This window comes from Penicillium psychrofluorescens (genome assembly GCF_964197705.1).
Source record: "Penicillium psychrofluorescens genome assembly, chromosome: 3".
Taxonomy (NCBI): Eukaryota; Fungi; Ascomycota; class Eurotiomycetes; order Eurotiales; family Aspergillaceae; genus Penicillium; species Penicillium psychrofluorescens.
The window spans coordinates 1,129,449-1,144,089 of NC_133441.1; the positions used below are offsets into that span (position 1 = coordinate 1,129,449).

The 14,641-nt window shown below is 50.5% G+C and overlaps 6 protein-coding genes across 6 annotated transcripts; 3 read left to right on the forward strand and 3 right to left on the reverse strand.

Annotated features, from left to right (window-relative positions):
- Nucleotides 1-3,132: 3,132 nt before the first annotated feature.
- On the reverse strand, nucleotides 3,133-4,266 carry PFLUO_LOCUS4558 (uncharacterized protein; the record flags this gene model as incomplete). Its single annotated transcript, XM_073781920.1, has 2 exons — nucleotides 3,133-4,069; nucleotides 4,124-4,266. The coding sequence occupies 2 exons, from the start codon at nucleotides 4,264-4,266 to the stop codon at nucleotides 3,133-3,135; spliced, it is 1,080 nt and encodes a 359-aa protein (XP_073638627.1).
- Nucleotides 4,267-5,251: 985 nt separating this feature from the next.
- Nucleotides 5,252-6,948, reverse strand: PFLUO_LOCUS4559 (uncharacterized protein; the record flags this gene model as incomplete). Its single annotated transcript, XM_073781921.1, has 3 exons — nucleotides 5,252-5,855; nucleotides 5,909-6,537; nucleotides 6,604-6,948. 3 exons carry the CDS (start codon nucleotides 6,946-6,948, stop codon nucleotides 5,252-5,254), a joined length of 1,578 nt encoding a protein of 525 aa, XP_073638628.1.
- A 1,160-nt stretch (nucleotides 6,949-8,108) lies between these two features.
- PFLUO_LOCUS4560 (uncharacterized protein) lies at nucleotides 8,109-9,818 on the forward strand (the record flags this gene model as incomplete). Its single annotated transcript, XM_073781923.1, has 5 exons — nucleotides 8,109-8,286; nucleotides 8,348-8,627; nucleotides 8,675-8,995; nucleotides 9,049-9,569; nucleotides 9,625-9,818. 5 exons carry the CDS (start codon nucleotides 8,109-8,111, stop codon nucleotides 9,816-9,818), a joined length of 1,494 nt encoding a protein of 497 aa, XP_073638629.1.
- A 227-nt stretch (nucleotides 9,819-10,045) lies between these two features.
- On the forward strand, nucleotides 10,046-10,957 carry PFLUO_LOCUS4561 (uncharacterized protein; the record flags this gene model as incomplete). Its single annotated transcript, XM_073781924.1, has 1 exon — nucleotides 10,046-10,957. One exon carries the CDS (start codon nucleotides 10,046-10,048, stop codon nucleotides 10,955-10,957), a length of 912 nt encoding a protein of 303 aa, XP_073638630.1.
- A 424-nt stretch (nucleotides 10,958-11,381) lies between these two features.
- On the forward strand, nucleotides 11,382-13,474 carry PFLUO_LOCUS4562 (uncharacterized protein; the record flags this gene model as incomplete). Its single annotated transcript, XM_073781925.1, has 5 exons — nucleotides 11,382-11,461; nucleotides 11,524-12,251; nucleotides 12,306-12,729; nucleotides 12,780-13,062; nucleotides 13,115-13,474. The coding sequence occupies 5 exons, from the start codon at nucleotides 11,382-11,384 to the stop codon at nucleotides 13,472-13,474; spliced, it is 1,875 nt and encodes a 624-aa protein (XP_073638631.1).
- A 138-nt stretch (nucleotides 13,475-13,612) lies between these two features.
- PFLUO_LOCUS4563 (uncharacterized protein) lies at nucleotides 13,613-14,186 on the reverse strand (the record flags this gene model as incomplete). Its single annotated transcript, XM_073781926.1, has 3 exons — nucleotides 13,613-13,796; nucleotides 13,859-14,035; nucleotides 14,110-14,186. The coding sequence occupies 3 exons, from the start codon at nucleotides 14,184-14,186 to the stop codon at nucleotides 13,613-13,615; spliced, it is 438 nt and encodes a 145-aa protein (XP_073638632.1).
- Between the last annotated feature and the right edge of the window lie 455 nt (nucleotides 14,187-14,641).

Below are 14,641 nucleotides of genomic sequence, written 5' to 3' on the forward strand. Positions count from 1 at the left end.
AAGCTAATTAGTGGCGGCGAACCATCTTACTTCTTTTTCATTCATCCAATAATAACCGTAAGCCCTCATAAGCAGCTGGCCCCGAGAGTTCTTTACCCACCCCTTGCCCCGAATGCGCTCTCCATCTTCACTCCACGCAGTCTCGCTGACGTGCTTGGAAAGGTTCTGCGCTCTCTCCAACTCCATTGTTGTTCACCAATAATCCATGATTGAGTGAATGTATTCCCAAGCGCTTAGCAACGAATGTGAGTAGTATGTGAGGGACAACAGTTCAGATCATTGAAGTTAATCCCCATAACTCAAAGGGATGGATCGAAACGCCATACCCGAACTCCCCAGAGCTCGCCCATATCGTTCCAAGCGTTTGAGACCTTGTGATATATGTCGCCAACGGAAACATGCGTGTCAATTGCAGGGCGAACCCCCCTGTTTATCCTGTCGGAATCTAGGAGTTGCTTGCACGTTCAACAACCCCCCTAGCAAACGGGCGCAGCGAGATCATCCAAGAATTTTCCAAGAAGTTGGACAGCATACGACGATTCAGGACCTATTGGGCCTACAGGAATCTTCCTTGCCCGATTTCTCTGATCTCGGAGCCGATATAGATATGTTCAGAGATATTCAGCTACCACAGCTGTCACATCAAGGACTCTTAAGGGCTACTCCCCCACCAGTTGCGCAGACTATGCTATGCAATGCCAGTGAGAACGAGTTTGCGGGTGACAGGCAACAAAATCCGAGAGCATCCCAGGTCTCTTTGCCTACTGCGGTGACGCCTTTTGCGGCCGGAACGATCGATTCATTTCCACCAAGGTCATTTTCGTCAATCTCCCCCGGAGAAGGCACCTGCAGGGCACCTATCACTGACGGCATATCCGCCGCTAACCGTCATTTGAGCGCTCAGGCTGTGGATTCAGCAGCATCACAACCAAAACACTCTTTAGATGAGGCGGCGGGGTATAGCGTGCAGTATTCTGGGCTATCAGGCGAGATGGATCCATATCTACTACGTCACTTTAAATTTCCAGACGCGGGGACTACGAAGTTCTTCAAGGTTCACTACCGTCAATTGGCGCCAGAAACTCCGAGTGATATACCTGTTCATTTCCGACTGACGTCGCACGACATAGCGGACTCGTTAACTCCTGAAACATCGGTTAGAGCGCTTTCGTCGGGGCGGGAACTTCTTGAAAATCTGGTACCCGTTCAGGTCGGGGTCCGCTTGGTGGGGCTGTAAGTGCCATCTATTGAGTATCGTTGGCTTTTCTAATGAGCTATTGTTATAATTGATAGGTTTTTCCGCTATGTCTTTCCCAGCCTGCCCGTACTCTCTCGTACGGCATTCGGATTAAGCAGAGACACCCTGATACCAGACAGCCATGTATTGCGGGAGATGCCAAGTCATCTGTTGGCTGCCGTTTACGCATCATCTCATGATTTTGCCAGACACGATCCAGTTCTCTGTGTTTCGAGCACTTATCAAAACTTACCCGCGGAGAAACTATGGCGTCTTGCATACGAAGGAATCCACGATGACATCCACCGAGCCCAGTTAGCCACACTGCAGACCGTCTTGCTTTATCTACAGAAACCACCGCTGGAAGGAGTTACAGCACTGGCGGATACACCCTTCCATCGGTCGTGGATAAGCCTTTTAGCCTGTTTAGCTACTACTTTGGGTCTGAATTTGGACTGTCGTTGCTGGCCAATACCCCTCTGGGAGCGGCGCTTAAGACGACGGCTCTGGTGGGCAGTGTACACTGAAACCACTTGGCATAGCCTTTTGATGGGTCTCCCCCATCCTATTGGCGATGACGAATGGGATGTCAGCCCTCTCGATGAAAGTGACTTTGTCATTGATCATCTCGTCTTACCCAACTTGGAATCATATAACACAAGTTCCGCGTCTCTGTCGCCATGTGTCTATTGCCATAAGGGCCATGAGTTTGTCTCCCTCGCAAGCTTAACTGTCATCGCTTACGATATCTATCGTAATCTATAGTAAGATATCATTCCTATCCATTGTATATACCCCTTTGCTAACTCTCGGAAAATAGCACATTACGGGCGACTCGCAAGCTAGCCAAGAACCTTGGAGCGTCTTTGGATGTTTCAAAACCACTCTTTGAAAAGCTCTCGCACTGGGAAGGCTCTTTGCCTCCACAACTTAAAATTGACGCAAGCTTTCGACCACCGGACAAGTGTTATTTCCACATATCGTCTGCGGCTTATCTTAGAGTGGCTTATCTGACGCTAAACGTATATATACACCGGGTGTTGATGAGGCCATTGGGTTGTGTTGCAACTGCTGCCGCTGCAAGCCCAGGCGTTAACCCACCATGTCGAAGAGAATCAACTTCTACAGGAAATAGCATTAGCACCCATACCATATTGCAAGATACGACTGAATCTATCCGGACAGCGGGTGTTGGTTGTGCCAAGAGGATTATCGAACTCACAAGGAAATTAGATTCTTTGGACCGAATTAGCTTTTGGTCTTCATGTAAGTGCGCTCTTGTACATTTTACATTAAATTTGTGAAATGTTGGATTTAACATGAGTTATGTTCTGTGCAGGGTCTTGGATGTGTTTTCCATCAATATCCACCTTTATTGTTCTCCTTTTGATCCAGTCTCCTACCGCTGAGAGCGCAAACGAGTCAAAGTATCTGCTCGACATGTGGAGCCAGACTCTACGCCTGCAAACTGCCGTATTCACCCAAATGCGCATGGGACTATTGAGACTGGATACTATGATATATTTTGGACTGGAAAGACTCTTCCATTGTCCTCCGTATATATCGAAGGTTTTGCGTGAACCTATTGATGGATTCCCAGTGTCACCTCCAACTCCGGAACAAGACAGCTGAGTGATAGCTCAAATGTATAACTTTAATGTACTATGCTTACCCCGGCATTTATCTTGCACTTTGGCTGTACGACGAACTTCCATCGATGGATTAATGCGAAGCTCTTTTATCGTATTGTTGTATTGTATTAAAGATGCATACCGGATAACGACGATGTGGCTAGAGGACACTCAATGTAGACTGAAACACACTGAAGGAAGTTACCAAGCTAGCTAAAAGCAGCATGCTCAAACTTCCAGCTATATGCAATCTAGCGGCCCTTATCAGACCAACTGTCCGCGTTGGCCACGCAAGGCATCATACCTTATGACAGCGCCCATCAGCACCTCCGCCCCCAATATACAATCCTCTGGACTGCAGTACTCATCAGGGGTATGGCTCATGCCATTTCTAGTAGGAGTAAAGATCATAGCAGTCGGGCATCTTTTGCTCACATTACAACTGTCGTGACCTGCTCCACTCACAATATGTCTCCATTTCTTATGATCAGAAGACTGTCCGGGCAAGTTAAAGCAGAGGTCGTGAGCAGCCAGCTCAATGGCAGCGATACAGTCTGGATGGAATTCAACCGCACTGTTCTCCGTCAATGAGGTCCAAATAACTTGCACTCCGCATTCGCTGTCTTCTCTGGCAATTCTCTCGAATGACTGACGACATCTCTCAACCATTTTCGTGAGAACACTATTGCTGGGGTGGCGAATGTCCAACGTGAACCGAACTGTGTGAGCCATTGTGTTGATGCTCCCCGGCTCTGCACTGAAGATTCCTGTCGTGACGAGTCCCGAGAATTCTTTGGCAATCTCATTAGACGCGGTAACCATTTTTGCTGCAGCCAGAAGTGAATCTTTCCGGGAATGCAGCGGAGTCGTCCCAGCATGGCTATCCCTTCCTTTGACTGCAATTTCGTACCAGTTATAACCTTGAGCGCCGGTCACAACTCCAATCTTTTTGCATTCGTTCTCTAATACTGGGCCTTGTTCGATATGGAGTTCAAAGTGGGCACCAATTGGTTGTACTTCATATGATGCTGGTGTTTCTCCCAGGAAGCCGGTACGAATGAGCTCTTGTTTGATTGTTCGGAGCTCTGGTCCTTGGCTCAACGATGCCACTTCACGGCAGTTCCATGCAGTTTCAAGCGGAAATGAACCAGCCCAAACCGCAGAAGAAACGGTCACCATAGGAAAGCGAGCACCTTCTTCACTAATCACGATTGTTAGACGTTGAACGGAGAGATAAATGGAACTTCATGCTCACTTTGTCCAATTAACCAGTCCAATAGGCCCCTCGGTCTGATAACCAGTTTCGTGGATGGTTCGCAATACCTCGAGACCGGCAAGAACGCCCAGAATGCCGTCGTACCTACCTCCCGTAGGCTGCGTGTCAAGATGCGATCCCATTATGACTGGAGGCGCTGTACTGTTCTTCCCTGGCCTAACAGCAAACATGTTTCCCATTTGATCCGTGGTGACGGAGCAGCCCACTGCCTTTACCTGCTCGATCAACCATTCCCGCACTTTCTTATCATCGTCTGTCAATGCTAGACGGGCCATTCCAGTTTCTGTATGATGTCTAACGCTCATTAGTTCGCGCGACTACAGGCCCAGGTGCTCTACCTACTTTCCATATGGGTGCGCTTTGCCATATTCACACGTTGAATGAATGGATTCCATCAATCGCGACCCGTTGATTCTCGAAGGTGGTGAAATATGCTCAGGGAATGCATCTGAGTTTGGGCCATTTGCAACCTTGTGATAATGTACCCCGGACTGAGTCGCCATTGTAGAGGTCTATCTGCTGGGTTTTTCGTACGTTCTTTTCAATGGTGCAACGTTTCCACGATGCGATATCGTACTGTTCTAAGGAGCACGGTGTTGTCTATAGATGATTTATCTCAGAGCTCCGGGACGGTATTCGCCAATCTTCCAAATGCGAAATTATCCGTCTAACCGAGAGTTATCTCTCGGGCGAATTCCACGGCCTTGAAAACATGTGCGTCCGCCGTCCGCCGTCGGGCAACTTAAAGCCGTTTACTTTTTACTAGACGGATCCACTCTGCTCCTAAGGCGAGTGTGGGTCAAATCTCGGCGAAAGTGAAACAAAAAAAAAACCGCCGATTGATCCTACGGGACTTGTACGCAATCACTTGTTAAGCGCCGAATACACTCTTCATCGACGGCTTACATGAAGGTTGAAGCGGTGCAGGAAAATCAAGGAGAGCCAGTTGAACGGATGTTCTCGTTCTTTCCCTATCATTATTTACTCCTGATGATTAAGCTCATTACCTGCCAAAAAAGTATTCTTAGTGAAATAATTATCTACCGAAAGGTTTAAAAATAATCCCAATGGTGTATTGGAAGACAGCAAAATGCATAATCCACTATCTCAGGCCTGAGCAGCTTTCTGCTGTACGTCCAGCCATGCGGTAGCGATCTGCTCGTGAGTACAGAACTGAACCGATCCTCCAAACCCTTGCAGCCACTTTATAAATCTATCAACCATACCAATGATGTGTGCCATCCCACTGGTGTCAGGATGAATCAGGATTGGGAAAATGAAGTCAGCCGCTTCATTGCCCTCCTGTCCGTGCTCCCACAACCACATAAACTTATCTTTCCATATCTGCTCCACAACCCGAGTGGAGACGTATCCCATGCTATTCGCAAGGTGCGGAAGGTATTGCAGTGGCATCATATCTTCATTGTACCAGCCACACGGAAGCTCGACAAGAGGATGCTGCCCGTGGGGGTAAGACTGGGAAGCAACCCTCGTCGGTTCTAACCAAGACGAGGCCGGCTGTGAGAAATCAATAGTCTTGATCGGTGGGTCGCTGGGTGTAAAGTATGGTTGCGAGTCGTGATGCATCAGGGACGAATCATAGAGGAACTCATGCTGCCGCAACAATTTGACGGTGGTTTCTCTGATAGTATACATGGGAGCGCGGTATCCACGAGGCTTCTTGCCGACAAGCTGCGTGGCGACCTCGATACTGTTCAAAATAATTAGTGTGAGATAATTGGTTCAATATGGTGACCGACGTACCACTTGAGAAGAACATCTTTTTCTTGCTCCTCTGTCATTTGATAGATTCCCTCGTGAGCGTAGCCATGAAGCCCAATTTCGGCCCCAGAGTCGACCACAGCGTGCACAGCTTCCGGGAAGGTCTCGGTAGTGTGGCCAGGAACGAACCAAGTTACCTTGTCCGCGATGTTGTTATTCTTGAAGAGATTGAGAAGTCGGTGTACGCCAACTTGTCCCGCAAAGATCCCAGAGCTATAGTCAGCCATATTATTGTCCGGATGACAACCAGTCCCCAACCAGTGCGATACAGCATCAAAGTCAACGGAAAATGCGATTTTGACCCGGCGCTCGCGGGTGCTGGGTCTTATTGTAGTCAATGTCGTGGATGGTTCCATGGCTTTGCTGCTCAGTTGATACTCGCAGTCTGCTGGCATTCCTCCATTGACTGGGTCTATATCCTGAGGGCAGGCGCTCATCACGATGATTAAATCAGTCTCGGCTCTGATGCTGACAAACTGGCCCTTCTCACTAGTGGGACTGCGAATATCGAGACCTCCATGGTGATCAACCGCCACATTCATGAACAGATTGAGCGGATCTGGAACCCAATCGTCGGCAATCGAGAAGTTGGGGAAACTTCCTTTCAGGGCCTGGGTTCAATTAAGTGTTAGTTCACCGTGCGAAGATTCTTGAATAAGTTTGGCCTGATCACCTACTTTGTGCATATTGTCAGTGCAGTTGTCATGGTAGCCGTCGTACCCTTGCATACGATATCTCTCAACAGAGCACGCGGACCAGAGGATGTCATGGACGCCTCGGGTGGTATCCTCAGTCAAGGTCAACATGGGCTTTCGTCGAGTGGAATACAGCTTGTCGCCCTTAGACAGCGATATTTTCAGCAGTATGGTTCGCGTGTGAACCATTGACAGGAAGTCGTTGGGGTCATTGGGATTGAATGCCCAGAAGTCCACGACCTGTTTCCCAAAAGTGTTGATTACTTTTACATCCTGACCAGCTTTAGCCATGAAGGCAACAGCTTTGCGCGCCGGGATAACACCCATATCGAAAAGTAAATGTTGGTGCGATTTCCAAATAAACGAGAAGATACAAAACGGACTTCATTCTCCTTTGTTGGTGCGTCTCTTATAGAAGTAGCACGCAAGATAAACGATAAGTCAGAATGAGGCTGTGGGTCCGTACTGTGGGGTTGGCCGACATTGCCCGTTAGCGCCGGCCAGTCGGCGGCGAAGGAACTAAATTCTTTCTCGGCATCGCCCGCGAAAAAAGCGACACGATGAGCGAGGCGTTATCAGGACAGAAGAATCGTAGTGGGCAAATTGTTGCAAGCCGCAACTCTCTCCCAGAATCCTCCCAAGCTCTGTCCAGATTCCCAGTCCACGCCTACTCGTAATATGACGGTCCTCAGTAATCACTTGATATCTTTTTGTCGGCATTTGGCTAGGATTTTCTTATTCAGTACTATAGTAATATACTAATGTAGTACGCGTCTGAAGCCCCAATAGCTAGTCAAGCAGGTAGTAGAGAGTGGTTATCTGTATGATGAGCTCGTGCAGGGGGCCGGTCACATGGGCTTTTTGGTTCTTTGCATGTTTATCAATCTATTTAGCGCCTATAGCCCATCTCCGCCACAGCTAAATCGTTCCTTCTCTTAGGGTGGTATTTCATCTGAAAAACACAAGGAAAACTGAGCGACATGGATGTTGGAGGGTGACTCAGCCTCCGCCATGTGTCACGTGGCACGTACAATTTCTGGACGATGCGAAATATTCCTTGTATCTCGCGTTGACTTTTGGAATCTCCGACGCGTCATGGAAGGGCACCAGCATTCTTTTGCGCAGGTAATCTTGCCCGATCAATTCACTCTCCTTTTGACAGTGCGGGGAATGGGCATTAATCGGCACCCCGGGACACCCCAAGGGCTCTCGGCCCACGGGCCCCGTCCATGGGTGCTACCCGGCCGTGATAGGTCGAATGTCCGCAGAAGCTCCGGTGCCTGGGGGTTGCGAAACCCACCCTGGACCCTCTAGGGTCTTATTCACTTTCCACCCCCTGTCGTATCTCTTTCGCCATTGCAACGCTCTTGTCTGCGTCTATATAAGACCGGCCATGTCAGGCGGGGTGTGTATCTCGGACAAGCTTTTGTAGACGTCTCGTATTGGAGACGGATTCCATCTTCCATAGTCACTATCGAATTGAAAAAATGGGCCGTTTCTTCGCCGTCTCCGTGGCCGTGTTGGCGGCGACGGGGTCATTCTTATTCGGATATGATTCTGGCGTGATGACAGATGTGATTCAGTCACCCAATTTCTTGCAGTATTTCAATACCACGCAAGCATCGGCCATCATCGGGGCGATCAACAGCACCTATTCTGGTGGAGGTGTAGTAACCCAACGGAAACTAAACAAAAAAGGCAAAGGGCTGATCTTACTCCAAATTAGCGGCCATCGGGTCTCTCCAAGGCGGCCTGACCATGGATCGTTTCGGCCGCAAGTTCACCATCCAAATGGGTGCTTTCATCTGCCTGGTCGGTGCAACTTTGCAGGCCGCAGCACATAACCTCGCCATGATCCTCACCGGTCGTATTCTGGCCGGCTGGGCTGTCGGCCTGCTGTCCATGTCAGTACCGGTTTATCAAGCCGAGTGTGCACACCCGCGGTCCCGGGGCATGATGGTTGGGATGGCGCAGCAGATGATAGGCGTTGGCTTCATTGTGAGCACGTATGTTTCCCTCTCAATGTCTGCATACTTGTCCTAATCAAAGCCAGATGGGTGGGATATGGGTCTCTTCACGCGCCGAACACTAGTCAACTTCAGTGGCGCTTCCCGCTCGCCTTCCAGGTCGTCCCAGCGCTGGTCCTGGGTATTGGCATGATGTTTGTGCCAGAGTCGCCGCGGCACCTCATTGAAAAGCAGCAGTACGACGAGGCGTGGCGCGTTCTACAGAAACTGCACTTCGACGGTAGCAATGATGCCTGGATCTATCGCGAGTACACTGAGATCCGGACGACGATCGAGGCCGAAAAGGCTCTCGGAACGCCGGGCTGGGGGGCCATGTTTACTGTTCCGCAATGGCGGACTCGCTTGCTGTACGTGCTGTGCTATTCCTTGATTATCATGATAATCCTTAACGGCTTGCTAGTCACGGCGTCGCCGTTCAAGCATTCACCCAGATGACGGGGATCAACGTGATAGGCTACTACCAAACGATCATGTACAAGGCTCTCGGCATCACAGGCCATCGCAACACGCTAGTAGCGGGCCTGTACAACTGCGTTGGCCCGATCACCAACCTGATCTTCATTGTGTTTCTGCTAGACCGCGTCGGACGCCGCAAACCCATGCTATTTGGCTCGATCACCATCTCGCTCGCCCTGATCTGCGAGGCAGCCCTTAATTCACAGAACCCGGACGGCCAGCGGCTCGGGTATAGTATTGGTGGTGTTTTTTTCTTGTTCCTCGTGTCAGTGTTGTTCTCGCTGTCATTTGGGCCTTGCAGCTGGGTGTACATGGCCGAAGTGATGCCGATGCAGATTCGAGGTAAAGGAAATGCCTTCGCCGTAGGGGTTGGCAATTGGGCGGTCAGTACTCTGTGGAATCAGGTGTCGCCCATTGCGCTGGACAAGATTCAATGGAAATTTTACTTTGTGTTTGTCGCATGCAGTGAGTTTTCTTCTTTTTCTGTCTACTGTGTACATCTGCTGATTTTCTCTCCTAGATCTCTGCATCTCCCTACCGGTTATTTACTTCTTCTTTCAAGAAACCAAGCAGAAATCCCTCGAGGAAATTGATCTATTGTTTGGTGGGAGAGCCCTAAGCACATTACCGGAGGAGGTGGGCGTCGTGGCATTGCAGGACGAAAAGGAACAGGCCTCGGTCCTGCCGGTGGAGGATGCGAGCTATCCCGCGTAATCGACTCTCTGCTTGAACGAGTCTCTGATTCAAATCGACACCGTAATAAGAGGATATGCCTGTTTTGTGTCATTTGTACTTCCGAGTATTGCATTCCCGTGCGGAGCGGAGCGGAGACAACACGGAGATAGGGTGCGCTAAAGACCGGGCCCCCCGCGAAATATAAAAGGCAGCCGGAAGACCACCACCTTGTCTAAAACAGCCAAACATTCATTGTTCTTTCCAAAATGTCGACTGTAATTGTATTTGGCCCGACCGGCCGCATCGGTTCTGTCGCGGCACGCACTGCCCACGAGCATGGGGCCAAGGTTTCCCTGGCCATGCGCAACACCCAGAAGCCCATCCCAGGCCTGAGTGCAGAGGAAGAACGGGCTGGTGGCTTTGAAAGAGTCCCAGCTGACCTGACTGACCCCGACTCTGTCGCCGCAGCAGTTCAAAAATCAGGTGCCCGACGTGCATTTATCTATCTCGCATTCGGGATGCCTGACCATATGCGGTCCACACTGCGAGCCCTCAAGTCCTCCGGTATTGAATTTGTCGTCTTCCTGAGCAGCTTCACTATTTCACGCGAGTTAGCCGACATTCCACCCAGTGAACTCATTGCCTATGTCCACGCTCAAGTCGAGATCAGTCTCGACGAAGTCTTCGGACAGGAGAACTACGTGGCCCTGCGGCCGGGAACATTCGCCACGAATACGATTCGATTCAAGGACGGTATAAATGCAGGCGAAGTGAAGCTCTTCGCGCCGGACTTCATGTTCGACCTCATCACGCCCATCGACATGGGTCGCGTCGGCGGCACGATTCTGGTGCAGGGCCCGCGCAATAGCCAGCGCAAGGTGTACCTATATGGACCCAAGATTTATACACAACAAGATGGCATTGCAACCATTGCGAAGGTCTTGGGCAAAGAAGTTAAGTTCTCGAAGATCACTGCGCAGGAGGAACTGGATGCGCAAATCCAAGCCGGCGCGCCTCGGCCGTTCGCGGAATACATAGTGCGGATAACCGGGGAGCCGGATAAGGGGCATCGTGCAAATTATGAAGAAGGCGTTGAGAACATAAAGCTGTACACGGGCAAGCCTGCGACCGGATTGGAGGAGTGGGTGGAAGCCAACAAGGAGCTTTACAGTGTCTGAAATCAGCAACTACCAGGTTGCTCTGGGTGTCAAATCGTGGCTATCAATGAGAATTTTTTTTTATTCAAAATACTTCAAAACACTCTCGCATAGCAGCAGAGTGGTATGGATATAACCGATTATTGTCCGAGTTACTGCGTATAGATGGGTAGCAGAACAAGTGGAGCATTCCGCCACCCTAGACCAGTTCAAGCGACAATCCACTTCTACTCCGATTTTAATCCGACACCTACAACAAACTGCTCAACTCGCCATGGCGGACCCCGAACGGCGATCACAATCACCGGCCACTCGTCGAAATGGCACACTGCAGTCGTGCGAGCCCTGTCGCAGATCCAAGCAGCGGTGCGATCACGAGCGACCGGTGTGCCGACGCTGCACCACTAAGCGCATTCCGAAACAGTGCTTCTACCACCCGTCGCCGATGACCAGACGAAGACCATCAGATCCGGTCAATGCAACGGTAGTCGCATCGAAGCGACTAGTCAGTCAGCCAAATTCCAAGTAAGCGTGGACTCTTGCTTGGTCTGCCGATGCGTCGAAACTGATTTTTTCCCCCATAACAGCACCTCCAGCCCTGGATCATTGGGTAATGGCCGCATATATACGCCGCTGGAGCAGCACTCTTCTACGCTGCCGGGGTATTTGGGATCTACCAGTTTCACCGCGGTGCTAGCTGAGCACCGCAATGAGATCCCCTTTGACCCGGATGAGAGCTCCGACTCGGTATCCGCAGATACGTTGGTCGAGCCAGATCGACTGCAGTCCGGGCTGGAGATTCTTCATTTCCTGTATAATCTCACAGTGTGTCAGACGTTAGTCCAGAGATACTACGCCAAGGGAGGGAATGCAGCCATGCCAAAAATTGTGGTAGACGCCATCTTGCGCTCCATCCGCCAGATCTTTGACGGGTTTGACGCCAACAATCTCACCTCTCAGCTGCAGGATCTTGCCATCCAGATGATTCATAATTCCTCCCGGCCATTGATTACGCATCAGTCTATGACGGTCGAGGAGTACTGCTCGTCATTCACGGGCCGTAATTTCCGATGGGAGGCTCTCGGAAGCATTTTTGCGCTCTGTGGTCAGCAACTAGTTTGCACCCCGGACAACGATCCGCTCATTGCCCAGACGACTGACGACCACCGAACTAGAGATCGCCTTCTAGAGCAAGTGACCGTAGCCAGCGCAAAATGTCTCGATTTCTGTGAGCAGGCCTCTTCGGCCAATGAATTGCTAGCATTTCTGCAATACAACGATGCGATACTGCGGACCCAGCAGTATGGCGATTCAAGTTCGTCTTTTTCCCCCTCTCTTTTCTTTGCATTCTTATTGACAATCTATATAGGCTATGGCGCATGGCGTCGTCTTGGTGACCTAGTAGCCACCATCTATGCCGCCGGTCTGCACCAGGACACCGATGATTCCGATAACTGCCCGTTCTTCCTGCGTCAATGGCGGCGAGGCTGCTTTGCAGGTGCATTCCATATGGACAAATTGATCGCGACTTTTGTTGGACGACCGCCTCTCATGAACTATCGCTACTGCACATTGACGGCTCCGCTGGACCTGTCGGACGACGTCCTAATAGCCGGCGGTGACACACTCAATCAAGCCATCTCTGAGCTTGACAGTGCCGGCTGGGACACGCACGGGATCAAGAATCGCATGAGCCCTTCACGTCTGCGATATCAGTTGGCTATCTTTCGGGAGCAAACTCTGGAGATTGCTTTGGGTACTCATCCGCAGCGCGACTTGATCCGCAAATCAAAGTGAGTTTCTAGATCTACAGCATTTGATCCAAATTCTAAAGTTTGTAAAGTGAGATATCGGAGAACGCCCGTGCCGTGTGGGAAGCTTGCCCAGATCACCTTCGGTTTGACCAACAGATGCCAGGCGATGAGCGCGACGGCTCGCTCCTCGTGCGATACATGTACCTGGATTATCTGTACACATTTTTCTTGCTTCAACGCTCCTTGATCAAACACACCAACACCGGGCAGGAAGCCCTACTCGACATCTCACGCCAGCTGCTGTCCATGGTGATCCAGATTAGTTCCGTTCGGAATCCCCTGGTAGACATGGATCGTCATTTCTCATGGATCGTAAGTACGCTTTCTGTTATTTTTGTTTAAACACACACTAACCCCAACCCAGGTCCTGAGCTATGGCCTACCCAGCGCCAGCGTGCTGCTGATTGAACTTCTGCGCCAGTCGCATGAACCGGGCCCACATGCCACTCCACTGCCACGCGCCGAGCTCATTCGCAATCTCAGTGTCTTCGTGTCGTTCTTGTCTTGGGTGTCGCGCCCGGGCCATGGCAACTACCACACCTGCAAGGAAGCCGAGAAGAAACTATCTTATATTCTCGACCAACTACTCGACCCGCAGCCAGTTCATGCCGGCGTGGTGGACGATGCCACCTCCGGCCTGCACAACTTCTTGAATTGGTCGAACTACAACACCTGGGACTTTAATTCGGAATACATGCCTCCGGCTGATGGATTTGCGCTTTGAGTTGTTTACAGCACTACGCACAGTCACCGTCGATTCGGTTGTGGTCATAAGCATCATCATTAACGGCGAGGGTACATACAGACACCCCCATTAAATCCCGACTTTATCCATATCCAACACCAATTACTCAACCTAGAATCATACCATCCATACAAAGTCATTACGTGGTGGTGCATCTGACACAAAGTACGCCCGATGACACAACGGGCAATTGAAGTGGTCGCCTAGAAACCATTTCTCCAGACACTCGCGATGGAACACATGCATACATTGCAACTCCCGGATCTCCTGTGAGCGGTTCACCTGCTCAAGACATACGGCACTATTCGATTCAAACGTCAGTGAGGCATTTGCAGACGCACACAGGAAAACAAATGAACTCACCAGACAAACTGCCCGTCCACCGCTTCAGACAGTCCTAGCTTTCCTTTGGTGGCAGACCACCATTGCTCAAGTGTGCTAGTCGGTGACACAGCATCCAAACTGCGCAGTCGCTCGCTGGGGTCTTTTCGATGACGCAGGAAGGCCTGGCGGTCGCGGCGGTTGACGAAGATGGTTAATCTATTGGTGATGGGTGAGAAGATTACATAGTCAGGATGAGAATGAACACCCACAATAGACAGATGATAATCAACAATACCACACCTAGCCCGATGCCCAGCACGATGGCCATGTGTTTCTTGCCGAAGCTCTCCTGCTCCGATTCCGACATGGTTTCGGTCTTGTGCTCTTCTAATAAAATCCCTCAGAGCTACTTAGTAGCTCTCTAGGGGGGTTGGCTATCAAGGACTGGCGAAAAGGGCAGACGCAGTTGCACATAAAAGATCACGAAGAGGGCAGGGGCTCGCCCTTGACCCGTCTCTCTATCGATAGTCAGCGTCTCCCTTGACACTTAGCTAAGTGTTTGTTTGACACAAGGAGAGAATGTTTCGGAGCTCTGTTCAAAGCGGGGGAGCGTGATCGACGGCGATCAGCCAATCACCAGAGTTTGTACAACAAGCCGATCCGTCGATGATCACGTCGGTCGTTACGTAGAGAGTGAGTGAGCGAGGAGAAGGAGTAGTCGTGAATTAGCCGTATTCTCTCATAGCGCATGGCTGCTCCGTCTCCAACGAACTAAAGCTACAATGCCCGGTTTCCCGCCCTTCCCACTGCACCACCCCCCAG